The 23,459-nt window shown below is 46.8% G+C and overlaps 1 protein-coding gene across 1 annotated transcript in view; it reads right to left on the bottom strand.

Annotated features, from left to right (window-relative positions):
* Positions 1 to 23,237, bottom strand: part of EIF2B5 (eukaryotic translation initiation factor 2B subunit epsilon) — a 28,752-nt gene extending 5,515 nt beyond the window's left edge. Inside the window, exons 1-14 of the mRNA XM_028731760.2 lie at positions 23,031 to 23,237; positions 16,377 to 16,501; positions 15,128 to 15,313; positions 14,823 to 15,000; positions 12,986 to 13,066; positions 12,349 to 12,426; positions 11,013 to 11,325; positions 10,178 to 10,323; positions 9,502 to 9,640; positions 8,437 to 8,538; positions 7,179 to 7,286; positions 6,870 to 6,960; positions 4,684 to 4,807; positions 871 to 996 (exon numbers count right to left, since the gene is read on the bottom strand). Of these exons, the coding sequence (XP_028587593.2) occupies positions 871 to 996; positions 4,684 to 4,807; positions 6,870 to 6,960; positions 7,179 to 7,286; positions 8,437 to 8,538; positions 9,502 to 9,640; positions 10,178 to 10,323; positions 11,013 to 11,325; positions 12,349 to 12,426; positions 12,986 to 13,066; positions 14,823 to 15,000; positions 15,128 to 15,313; positions 16,377 to 16,501; positions 23,031 to 23,195 (1,962 nt within the window). The 5' untranslated portion in view covers positions 23,196 to 23,237. The remainder of the gene's footprint in view (positions 1 to 870; positions 997 to 4,683; positions 4,808 to 6,869; positions 6,961 to 7,178; positions 7,287 to 8,436; positions 8,539 to 9,501; positions 9,641 to 10,177; positions 10,324 to 11,012; positions 11,326 to 12,348; positions 12,427 to 12,985; positions 13,067 to 14,822; positions 15,001 to 15,127; positions 15,314 to 16,376; positions 16,502 to 23,030) is intronic.
* Positions 23,238 to 23,459: the final 222 nt, after the last annotated feature.

Genomic DNA, 23,459 nt, shown 5'->3' with positions numbered 1-23,459 from the left:
AATGCAGCCCCACCACACTGCCAAACCCAAGTTATGTCTTCATTATATATCTTTAGGCACCAGGCAAAAATGTTCCTTCATCACAAGATCTCAGGGTGGCTCACAGAACAAAATACAAGATAGTTAAAACAAAGACACCAAAGACACCAAAACTATTAACACCCGCCCCCCACCGCCTTCCCACAAACACATTTAAAACGCTGTGGAATATTAATCAGCTGAAGGCCTGGTTGAAGAGGAACGTTTGGCAAAGAGGCACACACGCCCTCCAAGGTCCCTGGCAGTCTCAGCAGTGCAGGTGATGCAAGAGACTTGTATGCCTCCACCAGCTCAGGGGAGAAGAAAGACTTCTGCAATTCAGGAGCCGGAGCAAAATCTCAAAGGTCTCCATTTTCACTTAACACCCCTCCTTCAAACTCAACACTGCTACAGAGGAAAAGTCTGAAAAGGTGGCATCTTAGCCAAAAACAGAAGACTTTGTGTGGACCCCGTGGTTTGAGTAGCTTAGGCTTCTGAGCCTTTGCAAAACTTGCTTTCTAAACTGGGATCTGATCTGAGGGTTAGCGTCTTCTTGCTACATAGCAGGCATTTGGTGTTTGTGCGTCTTGGACATTTGCCTTTAACAAGGGGCACACAGCAGTGGGTTCTGCGCCAACTGTGTTGGCTGCACAAACAAGTCCCTTTCAACGATCGGAAAGCAGCTTCTTAATCAACTCCTGCTGACAGGCACATGAACCCTTCCCTTCCTGATAAGGGACAACTCTAAGTGCTGGTGCAGAAAACAAGGCATAATTCAAGCAGACACGTTGGAAAGAACAAGCTCTTTCTCCCTCTCACCCACCCACCCTTCCCATTCGCATAAAAACTCACTTTGGCCATGGACATGCATAGGTTTTCGTGCTCCAGGAAGAACTCCTCGATGGCGTGCAAGGCATCCAAGTGATCTGACGCCCGCTTTATGTAGTTCTTGAAGACTGGAGCCCAGTTCTTCAGCAACTGTTAGAGGGGTAAAGTGGGCAGAAAAAAGACTTAGAGGTATCATATACAGACGTGCCATTACATCAGTCTTTCCCAAACTTGGGTCTCCAGCTGTTGTTTTTTTTACTACAATTCCCATCATCCCTAGCTAGCAAGACAAGTTTTGAGAAACACTGCAGTACGTTATACAAATATAGGCAACAGAAAGAGTTGGCAACATAACGGCAGGCTGCTTTATTAGCACCTGTAGCAACATCTGCATGTGATACTAATTAAAACTTGTGCAATTGGAGATGGTGCATTGTCCCTGCTTGGCAGTTCAGGATGGATGAGTGCCTTACAACGCAGCTCCATCACATACACTGCAGCATGGTGGGAATTTATTACAGCTTACAAATAAACAAGAATCGCTTGTACTTGAGGCTTAGCCCTTCTGTTGATTTTGCTCCACAACAACCGGTTACAGGTTGCAGATTTGGGCGAAGCCGAAATAAATTAAACTCCTTTCACATTATCCATTATAACTATGTGCATTGTCTGTGCACCATCAAAGGCCACCCAGAAGTTCTTGGACTACAACTCCCATCAGCCCCAGCCAGAATGGCCAATGGTCAAAGAATATGGGAGCTGGGGAGCCAAAATCTTGCTCTAAATGCAGTCAGCATTCCCACTAATACAGTGGTACCTCGGGTTAAGAACTTAATTCGTTCTGGAGGTCCGCTCTTAACCTGAAACTGTTCTTAACCTGAGGTACCACTTTAGCTAATGGGGCCTCCCACTGCTGCTGTACTGCCACCGTGCGATTTCTGTTCGCATCCTGAAGCAAATTTCTTAACCCGAGGTACTATTTCTGGGTTAGCAGAGTCTGTAACCTGAAGCGTCTATAACCTGAAGCGTCTGTAACCCGAGATACCACTGTAGCTCACATTCTCACAAGGACCAGAGCTGCTTGCTTATTAACAGAGAGCTTGTAAAAAAACAGGAAATTTCCATTTGTTCTGAAAATTAGGTTGATTTTTTTTTAAGTATCTTGATAATGTAGCGGATTATTATTTATTCCATAAATTAAAATAAAGATGCAAGGGGCGGGGGCTGTATATACTCTGTGTGTGTGTGTGTAGTTAATTCTGTGGGCAGCTTGCATGGCATGGAAACTCAGAATTAATTTGCAAGCTTTGTTTACAGTCAAGAGGACGTGAGTGACATCCTGGCAAAGCCCTCCGCATAACAGGAATGAATGGCAAGTTTTGCATGTACCATGAAAAAGGCATTAAAAAAGAAGAATTTATTTACTCATGTTTCACCTTTTGTAAACACCCAAGGCAACACACAAGGAGTAAAACAAAACCAGTTAAATATGGAAAACATTTAGCTGAAAGAAAAAAACCCCTGCAATATTCATTATGAAAAGAACTGGATTGGATCCAGCAGGGTCTGTCTGCGGACGGAAGGCTCTCTAATCCAGCAGAGGCTTCTGTCCGTGGGACAGGGAAGGAGGTAGTTTCTGCCCAGTTTCCCCTCCCTCTTGCAGCCACCCTCACACCTTCCCCAGATTAGCTCCAGAGGACTGGAGAAAAGGGAGGGTGGTAGGAGGAGAGGAGAGCCTTCAATGGAAGGGACAGATTCCAACCCAAAGCAATGTATCAGCCTAGAACACTGGTCTTCACCTGGTGGGCTGCAGCCTGATCCAAGGTGAGTCTCAACAGGAGCACTGCCACCATGCAAACATATGGTGAAAGGTTAAGAAATGAGTCCCTGTTGCATTAAAAGTGGGTTCTGGGTCTGGAAAGGGTAGAGGTTCCTGGTTTAGAGAAATCAACACGGGGTGGGGGAGAATGGAGAGGGGATTCCAATCAAAAGAACTCTTCCAGTTCTTTTGCCTGGCTGCTATATGCCATTCAGCTGTGTTAATGCCTGGATGGAGAGAGATGCCTCTATAGAAAACACCGATTTTTGCATGGATGACCTATAGCCCACTACACAAAGAGCCACACCCATTGTCCTACCTGCAACGTGCAGGTGGCCCCAGGAAGGTTGACCATGAGCAAATATGGGCCTCAGGATGAAAAACAAACAAGCAAGCCCACTAAGAACACGGAACCATAGAAGAGAGTTGGAAGGAACCCTAGGGGTCATCTAGTCCAACCCCCTGCAATGCAGGAATCTCAGCTAAAACTTCCATGACAGGTGGCCTTGGTGGATCAGGCCAATGGCCCATCTAGTCCAGCATCCTGTTCTCACACACAGGCCAACCAGATGTCTATGGGAAACCCGCAAGCAGGATGTGAGCACAACAGCCCTCTCCCCTCCTGTGGTTTCCAGCAACTGGTACTCAGCAGCATTGCTGCCTTCAAAAATGTGGAGGCAGAGAACAGCCATTATGGCTAAAGCCATTATGACTGGACCATTAGGTCCAGTCATGACTGTCTCTGGGGTTGCGGCGCTCATCTCGCTTTATTGGCCAAGGGAGCCGGCGTACAGCTTCCGGGTCATGTGGCCAGCATGACTAAGCTGCTTCTGGCGAACCAGAGCAGCGTACAGAAACGCCGTTTACCTTCCCGCCAGAGCGGTACCTATTTATCTACTTGCACTTGATGTGCTTTCGAACTGCTAAGTTGACAGGAGCAGGGACCGAGCAACAGGAGCTCACCCCGTCGTGGGGATTCGAACCACCGACCTTCTGATCGGCAAGTCCTAGGCTCTGTGGTTTAACCCACAGCGCCACCCGCATTGTAGCCACCAAAAGCCCTCTCCTCCATGAATTTGTCCAATCCTCTTTTTAAAAGGTTTCCCACTTCTGGTGTAGACAATTCTGAGCAAGAGTGCACCAGGCAGTTTCCTGTGACACAACAGCAGGAGTGGAAGAAAGGAGCAATTAAGTTGGGCTCCAGTGGAGCCCCCCTAGTATCCTCTGGGGGAGGCTAGTTGTCGAATGCACCCCTCGCTTAAGAAGCCTTCCTGAAGTTCCGTTTGCGCTTGCCCGAGACAAGTCAGGGCACTGCAAGGATTATCAGCGCAGACTGCCAGGAACAGGAGAAAGGATGAAAGACAGGAAGCCCTTTGCATTCCTGGCCAATCCTCTCCTGCACCATTTAATTAGCACTCTGGAAGCAGCAAGGCAGCCCCACTAAGTATAGCACTTCGGCCAGAGCCTGTTAACAGCTTCTTACTATTTTATACTTACAGGAAAGAGGAGTTACGAAAGAAAACTATTAAAGCATTTAAGAGGCAGCGGCACCATGACAGAGGAAAGGGGAGGGGGAAGCAAGAACGAAAAGATGCAGCTACGTTAGGGATTTTGACTTGTTGGATTTTCTTATGCATGCTTTGCTGGCTTTTAATATATGCTGCGTGAATTGATCCTACTTATACCTTCGTATGCTGCCCTTTTGGTGAAGGGTGCATAAGAAGTATTTTTAGAAAAGAAAAGAAAAGAAAAGACAGATAATAAGCTTTCCAGACCACAAATGAGCAGGAATTGCAAACACAGCGAGCACTTTCTCTGCAGATAATGCTTTTACAGTTCACAAAATCCAACACAGGAAACAATGGCCCAGGGAGAATCTAGCAGTATCTCATCGGAGGCAGCTGGTTCAGACCTGTGTCTCTGGAACAGCAAATACTGCCCTTTCTCCAAACACAGAGGGGAGTTCCTGAAGAACTAAAGACAGACACTACATCCACCAAGAGAGCAGGGAAACTCACAGGGACTACCAGCATGCAGTAATGTTGAGGGTCCTTTTCCGCGTTTAGCTGCTGCAGTGGGAACTCCAGAACGACTTTGCTGAGCACCTCCATCACCTCTTTCAGGCCAATATTATAGGCATATCTGAATGGGGAAGAGAGAGATAGCAAGGCATTATGGGACATAGATGGGGAACTCATCAATCTCCCCTATTTGATCTGCTACCCACTATCAACATTTAAAGAAAATGCACAGTGCTTTCAACAACACTCTGTAATTACTAGTGTAGCATTGCAGGGTGGGTTGGATCAAATGAGCAAGGAAGAATATCCAAAATAAATTAAGTAATTTGAAAAAGTTTCCTGCTGTGATCCTTTGTCTGACATTTTTAAAACAATGGCGGAAGTCTGACCATGTGGTTTTCATTTACAACTAAGTAGGGTGGTTTTTTTGTTCTTTGTTTGTTTACACTTCTTCATTCCAACCAGACCTGGCACCTCTGCATATTTTACATGCTTCCATTTTTTACTTACAAAGATAACATCTTTGAAGTATTGCCATATAGGCTCTTTCTTACAGCCAGCACTCATGGTAGTTTTTGAAGTTAAAGCTGCACACTGGAAAAATTTATATTTTCTTCTCCTCCCCTCCTCTCAGGGCTTCTCCTTTCTGCCTTTGCCTATCCCTGCCTTCCCCTCACAAAAAACAAATTAGCAGGCAAAAATGAAATTCCCATGACTGGAGGGTGGAAGCAAGGTCAGAGAGCTACTGGAAAGACTTGAACAACTTACTTTCATCAGGAGAAAATGAAATGCCTTGTGTTTGGTAAGCAGACTATCAGCACTTCTCCCATAACTCACTTATCTTGGGTAGAGGCACTGATCTAGTTTAGAGATTCACTTTACGGCTATCATGCTTATATTAAGATTCTGTGTTAACATAGCTGTCATTTGAAAAAAAACATTCTATTCACTACTTTGTTTTTAACAATCTTGATCTGCTCTGTGCTACTGCATGCTCAGCCACAGTCCCCAGTGTCCAGACCCAGCCCTAAATATTTAAGAGTGCCAGCAAAGCCTACAGCCAGAACTTTACTGCCACAAAAATAATCTTATATAAATAGCATGCTGATAAGTAACATGCCGATTTGACAAGAAGTTCACAGATTATGTTCTCAGTTGAGTTATTACTACTACTACGCCTACTATTAGCAGTAAAGAAACTCATACAGTAACTCACACTACAAATGTTAATAATCATAGAATCACAGTTAGAAGGGTCCAACCCCCTGCAATGCAGGAATCTTTCACCCTTCGTGAGGTTGAACCCACAACCCTAAGATTAAAGTCTCTTGCTCTACCCACTGAGCTATCGCAGAGGCATTTGGGAGTTTGGCCCTGCAGCCCAGCAGTATAGCCCATGCGCTTGTTCACAGAAGACCCCAGAGGAGAACATGAAGATGTGTCAGATTATTTGCTTCAGTGGTTCTCAAACAGTGGGCAGCTCTTGAACATCGATGTTAGAGGAGCCTGGACCAGGTCAATGATCCACCTGCTCCAGCATCCATCTCTGCATCCTTCCTGCAGCTCCCATCAGCTGGTGCTCAAAGGCATCCTGCCTCTGACCGTGGAGGCAGAGCATAGCCTTATCCTCCGTGGGCGTAAGGTTACAGAGTGGGGAAGGATCCTGTAGCAGACAGACCTAGAGCAGGGGTGGATGTTGTTGGACTCCAAGCCTCACTAGCCCCAGGCAGCGTGGTCAATGGTCAGGGATGACTGGAAAGAGAGTCGAACAACATCTGGAGCACCAAAACCCAGCCTAGAGAAGTTTCCTAACTTAGAGGTTTAGCACTGCAACCACCCAAAATGTCTCTGCTATCGTAGAAGAGGTGGAGAGACAGGGAACATAGAGACACGCCTGGTCAGAGCATCCTCTTCCTCCTCCTGCCCGCTTCTGTGACTGGCTTTAGAAGTAAGCCAGAGATGCAAGAGGAACAGAACAGGGAATTGACCTGAATTCTGCTTTATCTCCTGCTGTTCAAAAATCAAATTGACTCAAAATAGAGCTTTGTACATGTAACTGTGGGCCTCACGCGTGCAATTGAGGCTCTGCATAATTGTCTTGTCTCTGGACTGACCACCCTCAAACAACAACCTCCTGCAAGTTCAAAACATCTGGTGGGGGGGGGGGGAGAACACTGTCATACTTGAGAGAGTTGATCTCCAGAACCAGGTTGTCACAGGAGATGTTTTCCTCTTCGCCCCTCTGCAGGGTACCCAGCACCTCATTCTGGAAAACTGCAAGCCAAGGAAACAGCAGATTGTTAGATCAGAAGCAACCAAACACCAGCACTCCCTGGGAAAGAGCCAATAGCAGGAGGCATCAGTTCCCAAATCTGTCCAGTGGCCAAACTTGGATTCTTTTTATTGCACAAGTGGTTTTCTACACAGTACACAACAGGGAAGAGGATACACACAGAGCTAACTCCTTACCTTGAAAGCCAAATGGCTCTTACCTTTGATATCATCCAACAGAGGAGAAGCTGTCCGGCTGTCTGCTCCTTCAGACCCTAGACTCATATCACTTTCTGACTCGCTTTCTTCTTCTGCATTTAAAATGGGACCTATTGAAGATGGAAAGAGAAAGTTCCCCCCAAAATCAATTTGGCCAAGCACCCCTTCATCATTTCTACGCCCCAGCCCAGAGGATGATATTCCACCTGCTGGGTGTTTATGCAAAGCTATGATGCCACTCAAGAATGGCTTTTTAAAGGGCAGGGTTCGCCTAACCAGCCCCTTGAGCACAAACCCTGAGTAAGGACCCCTCCCTCGCCTCCCTCCACACCCCTGAAATTGGCTCTGGGGGCATCCAGAGAACCTCAGTAACAGCGCATGTGGGGAGGGGGGATCGTTCCATCTGGCAAGCTGAAATGCTTGTGGAGATGAACAATTGGAAGAACGCAGTGCTGAACCCCACCCCACCCTTGCTCAGTCTTCCAAGGACTATGTACTGCAAGATGCTCTCAGCTGATCTTTGGACACCACAGCAAGTATTAGGAAAGGAAACTGTCACCCGGAGTGCAGGATCCTGCCTATGGAAGGCATCAGCATGGCCTCCCAAGTAGGACATGTTCCTAGGAGGCCTTCTCGGTGGCTGCCCCCAGCCTTTGGAACTCCCTCCCTAGAGAAGCTAGACTGGCTTCCTCCTTGTTGTTCTTCCACCAGCAGGTGAAGACTTTCCTGTTCCCACCAGCTTTTGGGGACTGCCTGCTTTAAATTAAAGGGCTGGTGCCATGCTGTTTTATTGTGATTATCTGTATGGTTTTAATACATTTTATATGTGTATATAGTTTTAAATGCATCAATGTTTAGGTGCTCCTTAATAATAGTCCCCCCCCCCCTATATTTTTAGCAGTTCTTATTTTTCTCTCTAAAATAAGATACCCCTGCCTTGATTCCCATCATGGGAAAAGGTGTATAAATATATATATAACTATAAATAAAATAGTAAGTATAAGAATCCTGTATCTGGCTGCTGGCTGTGCCACATGGAGGAAGCCTGAACATGGAACAAGTCAATCATATGCAAGGCTAAGGGAAGCTGCTGCCTCTTCTGCCTTCTTGCCCAGCTCCTGATCATTCCAAGGGCATCTGTATGGGACAAGCAGCCGGTGGGCAGGGCCCACAATCAACAGCCCTCTCTTCTGTGGCTGTGACATTCCACCAACAGGCGCCTGTTCAAACCCACTATGCCCAAGTGCCGTTTGTTCTTACCCCAAAGACTCTGCCTTTGCTCCACTTGGTCTACGTCATTCTCATCATCTGCTTTCCAGAGATAACCTCTCCCCTCTGAGCCAACGTCCGCTATATTGTAGCCTAGAGTAGGGGGAAAGGAAGCAACGTTGGCTTGATTTCAACCACTTCTCAGGAAACAGGCTGGGTTAAGAAAAGGAGGCAGCCAGCATGACCACACCCCCGATAGATGTGGCCCAAACAGTGCGTGATGACCTGTAGATCAAGGCTGGCAGCCTGTGTTCAATATTGAAAATGGTACTGTACATGTTTAGCATGGTATTTCCCCGTCTGTATCTCTTCCCTGGACAGTCATCTTTCTTTTCAAATCGTTCTCTAAAACACAGCACCAGATTATTTCCATGTTATCAAAAACGAACCAACCAACAACGCAGAGTTAACAGTGGGCTCTCCCTTTTAAGAAGGTTCAAGCTATTGCTTCATGTAGCTCGCAGTTAAACCTATGGCACTTAGCCCACAGGAGGCAGTGATGGTTACCAACTTGGGTGGATTTAAAAGATTAGGCGCATTCTTGAAGGATAAGGCTATCTGTGGCTACTAGCCATGATGGCCACACTCTGCCTCCATGGTCAGAGGCAGTAACGCTTCTGAATACCAGTTGCTGGAAGCCACAGGAGGGGAGACAGCTCTTGTGCTTGGGTCCTGCTTGGTCCAGCAGTTTCTTCTTATGTTCTCCAGCAGTTAAGCCCCAATTGCAATTTCCAAGATGCAGAAATTAAGGCTGGCAAAACCATGGCTGAGCTTGGATTTGAACCTAAGATCAGCTTGATATGCTGAACGCTGCACCACCTAACAGGGGGAGCTGAAGCCTCTGTCCTCTCCTGCATCTCCTCCCTACTGCTCCCCTAGGGACAGGTCCCTCGGCTACTTGCTTAACCACCAATACCTGCACATATATCTGATTTTCCAAACTGAACAAGCACAAGGCTCTGTAAAAGCCACCATGAATACAAGGCATTGGGTGGGGGGAGGTAGGAGACCCCACACTTTGTTTGCCAGCAATTCCAGACAGAATTGCTCACACACCTTTTAGCTTCACGTTGCTCTCTTCTTTGTTCACACCCGAATCATCACTGAACTGGTCGTCATCCTCCTCCTCTTCATCTGTGGGATGCAGAGAGATGACGGTGCCTTCTTTGAGGACCATGTCAGGTCCCACCACCACCTGGAAATGAAGCAATGTTTCCATCTATGCCAGGAACACCTGGTGCTTTGACTCCTCCTGGAGGAAAAAGCACCTGCAAACCCCAGTCCCAGAATTCCAGAGCATTCATGCAAGGCAGATAGTCCGAATAACAAATCCAAGCGACTGCGGAAGCGTCAGTAGTCAAGGCTGCCAGCAATTCTCATCTTGGCCATCACACACTTGCTTTAAAGCAAAGCTGATAGCTGCTCAAAATGCCTTGCAATCTTTACGTCGCAAGGACCCCCCTAGAGCAGGTCATCATTATCCCCATTTCACAGATTGGCAGCAGAGGCTGGGTCAGTGACTAGCCTAGGGCATTCATCAAGCCGCCCAGTGTGGCTGGGGCAACCCTAGTCAGATGGGCAGGGTACAAATAATAAAATGTTGTTGTTGTTGTTGAGCAAGTCTTCAGCCAGAATTTTAATTCTGAAACGGCATCTTGGGGACAGAGGGCCAGAAATTTGTCCACTGACGTATCACAAGTCCAAGGGCAGAGCAGCAGCTCTTTGAACTCACCTGGGAAGTGAGGACGCAGCGAGGATTCAAGGTTACCCCCTTCTTCACTTCGGCCTCGTCGCAAACTATAGACTGTTGGATTCGTACATGGTCCCCTACATGGACGCCGTTCCACAGGAACGCCCTGTCCAAAATGACCTCATCCCCTGCCAATCACAAACAAAAGGACATGAAACAGAACACAGTTACCCATCATGCAGCAGAAACACCCAATGCTGCTAGCTAACCCTACAGACGCTCCATGCAAGAACCTGAGATGGCCAATATATACCTTGACTCATCCTAGCCCTCCCTTTACCTGCTTCTGCCTTGTCACAGCTTCCCCAATTTCCTACCTCTTCCGCTCACCCATCCTTCTCTTGCAGATGGTAAGATGTGCCACCTTTCATGTTCTGAGCAGAACCTAGCATGCTGTGACAGCTCTGAGCCTGTTCCCAGTGTTGGGAAGCTGGCGCTCAAAGACGAGAGGTAGCAGCAGGTCTTTTATGTAGGGCAAATGCAAGGAGCAAAAGAAGACTCAAGCATAACCCAATGGGTCAACCCCATGAAGTCTGTGCCTGAACCAGCCCAGGCCCTGCAATGCACTCCAACCCAGCTGTGACAGCTTGCAATCCAGAACAGATTGTCAAAGCCTATGCTACACTGTCTGAGTAGCAGAACCAATTCCCTGAGACAGAGATGGATAATTCTGCCCCTTCCGACGTAACTTCACCTCCCCCATTTGTCTCTTGGTAGCTATTTATCATTTCTTCTATCAGAACTCCTGCTCCTTCAGCCACAAAACGGTGTGGACTTCTCCACCAACCCACGCACCCTCGCCTAGGGAAGAACTTGCCTATTTTGCAGTTGGGGCCAATAACGCTGTTGGTTATGGAGCATTTCTTGCCAACGGATGTTCCCTGCCCGATGAGGACGTTCTCTTCCAAGACGCTGCCATGGCCCAGGCTCACCCCCGCCCCCCGGTAGATGTTGTGCCGCGAATGCGTGCAACTCTGCGTCTTGTCGTCGGTGAAGTTCATCTCCGGAGTCAACGGGTAAACCCAGCGCTGCAGGACGTCAAAGGACACGGACTCGTACATCAGCAAGTTGGACACAGGGGCGCCATACTCTTCGGATGTCACATGCATATGGATCTGGTTGCCCAGGACCTGGAGAAGGGAGAATCACAGAATTGTAGAGTTGGAAGGGGCGCCCAAAGGTCATCTAATCCAACCCGCTGCAATGCAGGAATCTCAACTAAAGCATCCAGTAGAGAGGCACTATTCAGAGATGCTATTCAAAAAGCCAAAACAGAAAGGACAGGCCATGGTCCCCGATTCCCAAGCAAAGCTGCTGATAGTTTGACTCCTTTCTGTGAGTAGGCTGGAATTCGACTCGGATTTTGGATTCTCAAAGACTTCAGCTGCTTGCTGGATTTCTACCCTTCCAGGGGTTTCATTGCACACAGCTATGGCACCCCTGCAAAGCTACTTTCATAGGTCGCCACTCAATAATTAGGCCACATACCAAGCTGAGCATAAGACAACACGTACGTTAAAAAGAGATAAAGAAAAGGTCAGAGATGGTCTCGGCTGTGAGCCCTGGAAGACCTGCTCCCTGCCTTGCAGGCCTTTTCCACTTAGCCTGGGAGGGCCCTAACTGACTCCAGCTACAAAGCTGAGGCTGCCAAACAGCCTCCTGAGCTGGGCTGTTGTTGGGGAATTTTTGTTGGAGGATGTGGTTGCTGTTGGCTTTTTTGTATCTTTATTTTAGATTTTGTTGTGATTCATATGGAAACATTTCAGATGGTTTTGTATTTTTAAATGCTTTATTTATTGTTTAGAACTACTTTTGCTATGTCCATATATATTTTTCTCATGTTGTTAAGCCACCTTCAGCATGGTGGCATACAAATAAAATTATGTATGTATGTCCGAATTGGCTTGTGCAAAAAAAAACATTTTAAGTGGATGCCGAAAAGAGCACAGCGAAGGTGCCTTCCTGATGTCAAAAGGCAGTGGATGTGCCTCAGCAACCAGCCTGGGACAACAATCTGCCACATTTAGCCAAAACATCGCTCAAATATGACACTAAAGATTGAGGCCCCCAGCTCCCTGTACTTCCTCCACCCACAAACCCCTTCATCAGTCCTTGACGTTAGCACAGAGCAGCCTCCCATCACACAAACTTACTTCTTCGTTCACTAGAAGCCCACGCACCAAGTCATCCCGAGTTTGATAATCAAAGTTATCTGTGAATAACTCTGCCACCTGCGAGAAGAGAAGAAGCGCAACATAAGGGTAAACAAGCCAGAACAGGAAGTCACAGTTCCAAATAACCCTCTTAAGAAAGCTTTGCATCAAGATGAAGAAAATGCAGTGAATTTCTAACACACACACCCATTATGTGTAACACAAAAGAGATTTAATGCATCCAAGTAGCCACTGATAGCCTTAACCTCCATAGCCTTATGATTACAACCCTTGGGGGATTTGCAGTTTAGAGAAAAGGCAAGTAAGAGGGGGCATGGCAAAAGTCGTATAAAATCATGCATTGTGTGGAAAGGGCAGAGAGAAATGTTTTTCTCACTCTCCCATAATACTCAGGGCCATGCAATGACGGATGGAAGATTCAGTTTGTTTCACTGCAAAGCGGTCGTTCCTCTAGGATGAAGAAGTCCTTCTGCATAAACTATTTCCCTAAGCAGCAGACACTGGCCAGCCCTCAGCGTCCAGCTAACACATTGTGCCTTAACGTTGCTAAACACAAAGCAACACTTGAGATGGAGGCCTCTCCAGCAGCAACACTGAGCCTGCTTCTGACACCCACCTGTGGAGAGCAGATGCTGATGTGGCAGTCCAACAAATCATGTCGTATTTGTACTTCTTCAACGTTGCCCTGGAACAGGCTCTAAAAAGGTAAGGACACAGCAAAGGCCTAGTGAGCCTCGCACAACAAATTCGATACCAACATCTCTGCTTGCTAACCTAGAGAATCGACAGCAAGAATCTGGCAGGAGGAGTATCTTGAATGGACCACGTGTGTATGGTGTCACATGAACCAAGCCCAACAACCAGCTCAGGCTAAACCACCTGCAGCAGAAACATTTAGTGCCTGCAGAAACAGTACACAGAATTGAAATCAGGAGCAAACTCCAATACGTTTTCAGCATTTAATACTTTAATCAATGCATGTTTGAATGTTAATGGCATAACCGTTACCTGCTTTTCTTCTAAGTTTCCTGGTAAAGAATGCTAACATTTCTTTTAAAATCAGTGGTTTTCTGTTCGTGAATGGCCTGTCTGTTTTTCACAACGCTACACAGGGAATCTAGAGAGCTCTGCAACACTCCCCTGCGACCCCATTGGTAGGGTGAAATGAGATTTAAAACAGTAAGCTTCCCAGTGTTTCCAGACAGTATCAAAAGTTAGGTGGAGGTGCTCACAAAGGAAAACACATCCTCTATACAAACATATGAAATTGCTTCACACCAAGAGAGCCCAATTTTGTCTTCTCCAAAAGCCAGCAGCTCTGAAGGTTTCAGGCAAAGGTGTCTTTTCAAATTTTATCAGAGCCCAAGATCCTTTGACTTGAAACACCACTGACTCAGGCTAGGACGAGTCCCACCAAAGCTGGGGACGAACATATTTTCCCTGGTTGTATGAGCCTGCCTAGGATTTGAACTGAAAGTGAGGATCATGCACCTAGTTTAAGACTTTCCACACTTTTAAGGCAACGTGTGGGGTTCCTTCACAGCAGGAAGTGTAGAACTGAATCTAGGGTGCAGCAAGTTGCCCTTTGCTACAGGGGGAGATGTTCAACTTCCTCACTCATCTCCCCACAATGAACGCAGGAAGAGGATGCACTATTGAATGTCACTTGCATATCTGCCCGCACTTGTGCATAAAACATGAAGCTGCCCCAAGGTGTTAGAGGGGGTGCCAGAAACCAGTGGAACGAAAATGACATCAATTCACAAGCATCCACAGCATTCAAATAATAATAATAATAATAATAATAATAATAATAATAATAATAATAATAATAATAATAAATTAAACTTCCCCTTCTCTTATCTCACTCTTCTGTCCTCTCCATCCCCCCCTTCTTTATTCCATTATCTGCACGCAACAGCACTCTACCCAATTGTGATTCCCAACCGTCTGAACTGGTAATCCAAGACACACTGCTTTGGACCATGGAGGCAGAGCCTAATTGTTCCTTTGAGGGGGAGAACCCAAAGGCTCTGTGGGTTGCAGCCAGGCGCATGGTTCCCTACTCCTGTTTTAGGCATGCATATAACATTTTCTTATTCAACCATCAACTGACCCTGCAAGATAATCTTAAAACGGGAGGTGCACTGAACTGTCCGTGCTCAAAAGCAAGCCCAAGCCGAACCCCGGGTCTTGGAAGGGAACCAGTGATGGATTATCAGGAGAAGAACATAACTGGATGAGGAATTCAATGTCACATTATTAGGATTGTTCCATCACTGCAAGCATTTCTCTCCTCTCCTCCCCCACATGAATCCCCAACACCTCAAAGCTAGTTGGGAAGGGAGACCCCTGTTGCACCAACTTGACTCGCTGCGCTGGCTCCCACTCGCGCAACTGTTTAGTCCAATCTGATCCTCAGGTTCCTGATAATTGCTCCCCTAGTAACACACCGTAGGGAACCGGAAGCGTTTCAGCCCTTGAGTTCTCTGGTAGTGCAGCACTTGCTTGGTCGCACTGTCCATGGCAAGGATGACGTCGTCCTCCTGGCACCTGGAACGGTGACCTGGTGTGGATTCCTTGAAAATCATGGTCATCACAGACACGTTCTTCTCCAGCTTCCGCCGTAGCCTGTAAAGAGGTGGTCAGGGTGAGGTGAAGGAAGACAGATTTCAACTTAAGTGACACAAACCAGGAGAAAACAGTCAGAGACCATCTCATCAAGAAAGGCTGCTTCATCTTCCTCCCAGATACCCACCTGTGCTCCTGCAAAGCTGTGGAAATGTTAATATTGGACACCACATCTCCAGAGACAAGGATGAAGTCAGAGCGAACGAGTGACTTGGCATCAACATCCCTCAGCACATCACCAAGTGAGCGGTAGAGGTCTGAAGTCACAAACCGTACAGTATTTGGAGAGGCTGGACGGCACCACTTAGATTTCCTGGCAAAGAAGGCAGATAGAATGGAATTAAAGGGGACATATGCACACTGTGTACAGTAGATGACAACTCCATGATGTTTTTTTCTGGCATTAGAAGAAAAAAACCGTATCACAAATCAAATGGCTTGAAGTGTCTTCAGGGAGCAACAAGGAAATAACCCTAACACCCCATTGGTTTTAAAGAAAATAAGCGTTTTTTTCTTGCCATTTTTGTTTTCTGTAAAGATGCCTTGAGCAGCATGTGGTGAGAGAAGGCATCTAATAAATTTAATTAATAATAAAAATGCAGAGGATCGGGCTAAAAGATTTATCCATGCATGGGGGAGATTTCAAAGAAACACAGAGTACTAAAATGCTACTAGTCATTCTAAGCATTCAGAATAAGCAGTGATATAAATCCAAAGACATACATACTTTAAAAAAAACCAAAACCAGCATGATAAACCGAAATCACCAAATGAGTCCACCTGAGCAGAGCATAAAGCTACAAGACTGCTTAGCCCACATTTATTATTCTTTATTAGCACTGCTATAAATTTGGAGATCAGGAGCTATTCCAGACTATCCTGGAAAACAGATATTGACTTGTGTATGAAGTATGAAAGAAACCGTCTACAGGAAACCTCTCATATGTGGGTGTCACCTAACAAAAGAAAGCTGGAAAGAATGAGTTGATTTTTAGGTATCTTTCATATCTTAACTATTCTGTCACCCTACTGTTTGTATAAAGAGTGTGTACTACAGACTTTGAGGAAAGCAGGGGCTGGTTTAAAATCCTGTTTTCTCTCTTGCTAACATTCCCTCTCCCCCCAACATCTCTCTCTGCCTCAGTTCCACCACTTAGCATACTCATACATGGCGCCCAATTCCTAGTAAAGCACAGCATCATCTTGTAGAATATCTGCCCTTGGATGCCACAAACCTATATGCCACTTGAAGCAAGAGGTTATGGGGGCTGACCACCTCCGGCCTACAAAAGCCATGCACCCACCATCAGCAGGAATAGCTGACCTGAGATAAAGCTAAGGAGGACCAAAAGCAACAAAAATGTGTCTGCTCTTACAGTAAATGTTCCTTGATCTCTGCTGACTTCCAGCAGCAGAAGACGAAGGTTTCCTCTACTCCAGTTGCAGTTAGGAATTCCAGGGTGTAATCTATCATGGCTACATTTGCCAATGGAATCAGAGCCTAGAGAATAAAGAAAAGTCAGCGTCTCCACAAAAAAAGTTATAATACATTATATTCTATAATTCTGTTAGCAGGAACACACCCTAATGTCTTGTTCAATGTGTGATTGTATTTAATGAAACAGTTTGTGTGTTGTTGTTTTTAAATAGCAGCCATGGGGGGGGGAATAGGATCAGGACCACAGCAAGGAGGGTTAAGCCCTGCCCTCCCCAGCACACCTGAGAAAAATCAGCCCCCAAGCTGCTACTGGTGCTAACAGTGGCTTCTCCCCAATGGCAAACTTCAAGGGGTGATATTCATCTAGACAGGGATGTCCAGTACAGCAACACTACCTGCATGCTCCAAATCCACAGTCACTAGGTTTTTAAAAAAACCAACCAGACATATTGAATGCAATCATGCATTTAGCATAGTGTGTAATTTGACCTTGAAATTAACAACCCCATACCCTGGGTTTACAGAATTCATGCCCCTGAAACTTGTTAGAATAATGTTTTGATCCTCTTTAACAGCACTGCCGAGTTTGAAAGTTTTATGTTCTTCAGGGACTTAATCCTGCACGCCATTCCATCTTCCTTCTAGCATTAGCCAATTAAAATTTTAAATTGTGTATGTTACCAAATCTCACCACAAGTGGCCTTCTGAAGATATTAAAACGACAAGCTAAGTTAACAATGAGTTGTAGCTTTTATCAATAGGCCATCTTAATATTTTCATGCCTTAGTCCAAGAATACAACAGAGCCAGCATGACATCCAAATGAGCACATCTTCCATCTCATGTAAAAGGAAGGTGACACACATCACAGCATAAAGGTAAAGGTAAAGGTACCCCTGCCCGTACGGGCCAGTTGTGTCCGACTCTAGGGTTGTGCGCCCATCTCACTTAAGAGGTCGGGGGCCAGCGCTGTCCACAGACACTTCCGGGTCACGTGGCCAGTGTGATGAAGCTGCATCTGGCGAGCCAGCGCAGCACACGGAACGCCGTTTACCTTCCTGCTGGTAAGCGGTCCCTATTTATCTACTTGCACCCGAAGGTGCTTTCGAACTGCTAGGTTGGCAGGCGCTGGGACCGAACGACGGGAGCGCACCCCGCCGCGGGGATTCGAACTGCTGACCTTTCGATCAGCAAGTCCTAGGTGCTGAGGCTTTAACCCACAGTGCCACCCGCGTCCCTCATCACAGCATAGCAACAGCTATCTTGAACCAGGCACTGGGGTACATCTTCACCCACTGCCTCTAATTTTCCATTCTTTCTCAGTCTCGGCTCCACGAATTTAACCTGACTTAGTTGGTTGGTCTATCAAAGAAATTAAGGCAGCAATCCTATGCACATTTTCCTAGAAGTAAGCCCCAATTAAGACAATGGGACAATTAACGCAAGTACACATGCCTAGGATTGCTCTGTAAGGCTGCAAATCTAGGCACATTCCCACGTAACTTGGTGGGAATTGGACCCAAGCAGAAATGCAAAGGACTGCATCACAAAGTATGCGCTCCTACTTTGAAGTTCCACACGCTTTTATCTCTGCACGCAGGCTCCATTTAACCTGACTCTTCAACAAAGCATACTAACAGCCAATAATACACGGCCTGGTATGAATTCCTGCTGTGTCATGCACTCCTATCTCCTATTGCTGATGCAGCAGCCAGCAAAGCACATCCTTTTATCTCCTGGTCAATCTTAAGACCAAGCTGCTCGTGATAAATTTAGGGACAGTTCCCGTTCTGTCCTCAACCAGTGTCCCAAAATAAGTGGCAAGATGATGATTGTATTCATATGCTGCCCATCTAACTTGGGTTGCTCCAGCCACTCTTGGCAGCTCCCAATAGAATATTAAAAACACAATAAAACATCAAAGGTTAAAAACATTGCATGTCCAGTTGCCAAGGTCATCATTTATTTATATACAGTGGTACCTCAGGTTACATACACTTCAGGTTACATACGCTTCAGGTTACAGACTCCGCTAACCCAGAAATAGTGCTTCAGGTTAAGAACTTTGCTTCAGGATGGGAACAGAAATCATGCTCTGGCGGCGCGGCGGCAGCAGGAGGCCCCATTAGCTAAAGTGGTGCTTCAGGTTAAGAACAGTTTCAGGTTAAGAACGGACCTCCGGAACGAATTAAGTACTTAACCCGAAGTACCACTGTACTGCCATTTATCTACTACAGTATCAGGGTGGTATACAAAGATAAAATGGGAAACAGCCATGCAAAACAATGACTAAAACAACTGGCCACTCAAAAAACCAAAAACCTTCAAGTTGCTACATAGGCCTGTTGGCATGGGAAAGTCTTCAAAAGTGAGGGTGCCTGCTGAATTTCTGCTGGAAAAGTGTTCCAAGGCATGGGACCACTGACACTAAATGTCTGACTTCTGTTTGAGGCCAGTAAGGCCTCTGTAGCAGTGGGTACAATGAACAGCGTTCCTCCAGATTATCCCAGTGAACAAGCTGGGATATAAGGACTTGGGCGATCCTTATGGTACCCTGCACCCAAGTTGTTCATCGGACAACACTAAGCTACACATCCTCCCAGGCTGCGACAACCTCAAATTTTAGGTAGTAAAAGTACTCTTCTTACAAGACTGACTGGCTAATTCAATGCAGGGAAGCAATGCAGTTTTGTGTGGTGGTTTTGCCTCTTTAGCCTCCAGCAAAGCCACAACTCCCTCAAAGCGACACATTACGACAGCAGCTTCCACGTCAGCAAGGTAAAAAGCAAAGCAGCCTCCAAAATACTTGCTGGAGTTCCTTTTTCACTAACCACAGAGTCCAGGTATGTGTTTTATTTTTCCTCACCGTAAAACCTGTTTGAATCATTTCTGCGTATAAACCAATTAACAAGTAAACCTTCCAAAAAACAAAAACAAAAAACCCACAAGTCAGCCTTCTCACACATTCCCTGACTTGTGGCTTCATTCCACAGAGTCTAGACAGGCGAACCAACAGAACTTTTGCTAGAAACCTCTGCCTGTAATTTCGTTTCAGCCCAAATTCAGTCTTTCATTCACAGGAAGTACAGGAAACAAGATAGCACAGCCATACTTCGGCTGTTATAATCCCTGATCCCTCCTATTTCCCTTTCCCCCTGGCTGTTACCTTGTGGTGGGAGGGTTCTTGACATATGGCCACATCCTCAAATTTCAGGGAATAAAAGTGCTCTCTTATCACAGTGATCAGCCATCTTTCATTTCTTACACAATGGCACACATTGTTTCCAGGCACACATGACAACAGTAGCTTCAACAGCCGGAACGTTAAACATCATTCAAGCTGCTGGTGCAGACTGTTTCCTAATTAACCACAGCATGGATTTGTAGTTTATTTTTCTTCACTGTAAACTAGTGACTGATGGGAAGTTCCCACATTAAAGTTTTAAGACCTAAGGGGACCTACATGTCTGAGGTGTACACAAGTGCCTATACATTAGGTGTCTGGCTTGCGCATTTTGCCGAAAGCCAGCTAACTCAATGAACCATACAGCTTCCAGGAAAACTTCAAAGTGCTAATTGTTAAAACCCTTAATCATCTGGACTCAGTAACTTTTAGAATTGCATCTGCCTACACACTCTCCCTTTAAATCAAAGATTGCGGGGGGGGGGGGAATCCTTCTCCTGCTTCTCAAGTTAAGACAGGTGACTATATTTAACTGGGCCTTCTCAGTCGTGGCACCCTTCTGTCCTTTCCTGCTCATAGCCTACAAGTTCATCTATGAGAGTTTCTTAAGAGCAATGCTATTGTCTCCACCAGCCCTTGCAAAAAAATTAGTTCAGTTCCCTTCCCCCCATCGTGCCACAAAAACTTGGCAGAAACTTGAGTCTAATCAATTCACTCCAGCTTGCTGCATATGGTATTCTTCACTTAAAGTTTCTTGTTGGAAATGAGTCCCAAGTTCTCTTTGTGTGTTCTTTAACGTGCACTCTGCTGAAACGGTTGCATGTGTTCATTCCAAAACAAGCATGCATGCAATCAAGTAAGTGCTACACATAACTCCTCAGATGACTGCAGGTGCCTCAAACTTGGATAATATTTTTATCAGCCACCAGTAGCAATCACTGTGGACTCCCTCTTGCAAGAAAACATGATGAATTCTCCAGCCTACCAAGGAATCTGCTCAAGAGCTGACTGATTCTCTTTTTTTGAACTATGACAGGACTCAGCGGCTATTTTCACAATAATAGGTGTCTCTTTTTAATAAGTTTTGCCAGCTGTAAACTGATAAATCTCACCAGCAATCAACTCTGTGCAGGCAAGTTGGCTGCTACAAAAACTATCCAGCAAAGCCTGCTTAACAACCAGCAATGACACAGATTACAAGGGCTTCCTAAATACTGGATTCCCCCCCCCCCTTTTAAAGGCAAGATCAAAGGATGACACACCTTCCACAACAACTGGTAATTTCAGTGAAAGGCATGCTGTTGTTCATGGATCATATGAATTATCCCAGAGAAGTTACCTTCTCCGTCAACTGACAATATCTAGAAAGGCTTAAGTCTTAGTACTAACCCTTCTATTGCACTGAATATAAGGGGTCATGGCTTTCCTTACTTTAAAAGATGCAAGCTAATGTTCTGACAGGTGGAAAGATGACTTAATCTGGCTCACTTTCAGAAAAAAGAACATCTTTCCAGCCCTCAGAAATTATCCCAAAAACATCCCAATACAGAGATTTTTCATTGGCATTTGTGTGTACACAAAATGCTTGCAGTGCTGGGTGCAGGGCTCAGAGGCTGGAGGTGAGCATCTTAAATATGTCCCTACAATGAGATTCTTGGAACTAACAGTTAAGAAAGGAGTGTGCTATGAATGGAGTCTGAAGATACAATGGAAGTCATCTCTCCAAGAATGGAAGACACAAAGGGTGGAATTCAACATAGCACTAAAGGAAATGTTGTGTCAGTGCTAGGATTTCTCCTTGCACAATAACATTCTCCCTCTCTTCTCCCCATACACCCCCTAAATCTTTTATGAAGTTCCCCCAACCTTCTGCAGCACATTTGGGGACAATGGGGTGTGTGCATGGGGGCAGGGGGCAAGGAGAAAACAAAAGGTCCATTGCACAAGGGGCTCATTCGGCTTGTGCAATTGTTTAGTTGAAGGTCAGCCATTCTTTTTTATAAGAAAAGAAATAATTTCTGCTGCTTTAACAGCCAACTGTCATGCAACAGGAGAGATGAAGCTTTTTCCAAAGATGAGCAAAGATCAGTGTTGGGAGGAAGGGGGATGAATTTCAACCACTGAATGACAGCACAATCCAAACTGTGACCAACCACAGGGAAGCTCCATTGAATTCAATGGGGCTTACTCATAGCGTACACATAGGATGCTGCCTTATACCAAGTCAGACTATTGGTCCATCTAGCTCAGTACTGTCTGCAGTGACTGGCAACAGATCTATAGGGTTTCAGACAGGGAACCTCTCCCAACCCTACCTGAAGATGCCACCAGGGATCAGACCTGGGACCTTCTGCTTGCAAGGCAGACACTTTAACTCTCTGGGCTGTGGCTCTTCCCCAAAATGAGCCAGACAACTAGGGTCCAGCTCAATACTGCCTACACTGGCCAGCAGCAGCTCTCCAGGATTTCAGTCAGGAGTCTCTCTCAACTCAGCTGGCAATGACACTGAATATTGAACCAGGTCAATGCAGACGCAAGCTGCAGCCCTTCCACAAACAACATAGGATGCTGCCTTAGGCCGAGCCAGACCTCAAGGCACTGCAATCATCCACAAGGGATTCCCACACAGCAGGGTTGATGTTGCCATTCTTCACGTAACGTTTGCAGAGATCTTTGCAACACAGAGCTGAGTCGGCTTCAGGGACCAAGGCTGCTGGCAGACCAATTCTGCGTTATGAAGATGTCTAAATTTGTGACATGAAGGCTAGCGATGTGTGGGAATCCCTTGCAAATGGCCGCAGTGCCTGGAGACAGGGTGTGCAACCACAGCAGTGATCAGTGGAGGAAGGAGAGGAAGAGGAGCGCAGAGAGAAGAAATGCCACGGTGCACCTGCATCAGCACAACCAGATGCCTTCATCCACCCCAGCTGCAACAAAACATGTCTCTCCACATCGGTCTCTACACCTGCAGCGGCCGCTGTAACCTTCCTGAGACGGATGCCAGCAGAGGCTTTCCCAGCCTCCCTGGCTGCTGGCTAGAAGTGCCGGCAGCTGTAGTCCAGAGATCTCCTTCCTTGGAGGTTTTAATGTGGAGGTCGGGGGGGGGGGCATCTGTCAGGGATCCTTTAGCCAGGATCCGTGCCTTGCAAGGGGTTGGACTAGATGACCCTCGGGGTCCCTTCCAACTCTACGGCTCTAAAACACCTGGGCACCCAAGGCTGGTCCACTCAGCTCAGAATGATCAGCGCTGCCCAGGCAGCGAGTCTCTCCCAGACCTGCCCGGAGATGCCTCTGAGGGTCGAACCTGGGACACGCCCCCCCCCACCGACCCTCAGGCAAGGCAGAAGCTCCGGGCGCTTCGCTCCGTGAGGGAGGCAAGGCCACGCCGCCCCCCCCCCGGCCGCCTCACCCGGGGCCGGTCCTTGGAGACGGGGCAGAAGCGGCGGTTGAAGCTGTCGGCCACCAACACGGCCTGGAGAGGCGGCGGCGGCTCTTCTTGGGGTTCGGCTCCCCGGGAGCCCCCGGACCCGGCTCCACGCTTCCCGGAGGAGGACCCGCCGACACGAGCTGCCATCGCGCCTCGCTCTCGCTCGCGGCCTCCGTCGGCCCGCCTCTTCCGCTTCCGGAAAGAGGGGGGGGGTAGGTGGACGGTGCCTCAGAGTGGACAAAAGACGGAGAGCGAAGACGCCGCGCGAGGGGGTGGGAAGGCGAGGAGTGAGGGACCCGCGCGGCGCATGCGCACGCTCGACTTCGTAGGGCCTTCGCGTGGCTCCGGCGCCTTTTTTTCTTTAGCGGCTTGTTCTATGCACAGAAGTTGGGAAGCGATCCTGCACCCAAA

This window comes from Podarcis muralis, chromosome 6 (assembly GCF_964188315.1).
Source record: "Podarcis muralis chromosome 6, rPodMur119.hap1.1, whole genome shotgun sequence".
Lineage (NCBI taxonomy): Eukaryota > Metazoa > Chordata > Lepidosauria > Squamata > Lacertidae > Podarcis > Podarcis muralis.
Note: the sequence above shows the minus strand (reverse complement) of the source record. Positions and strands in the feature narration are given on the sequence as shown.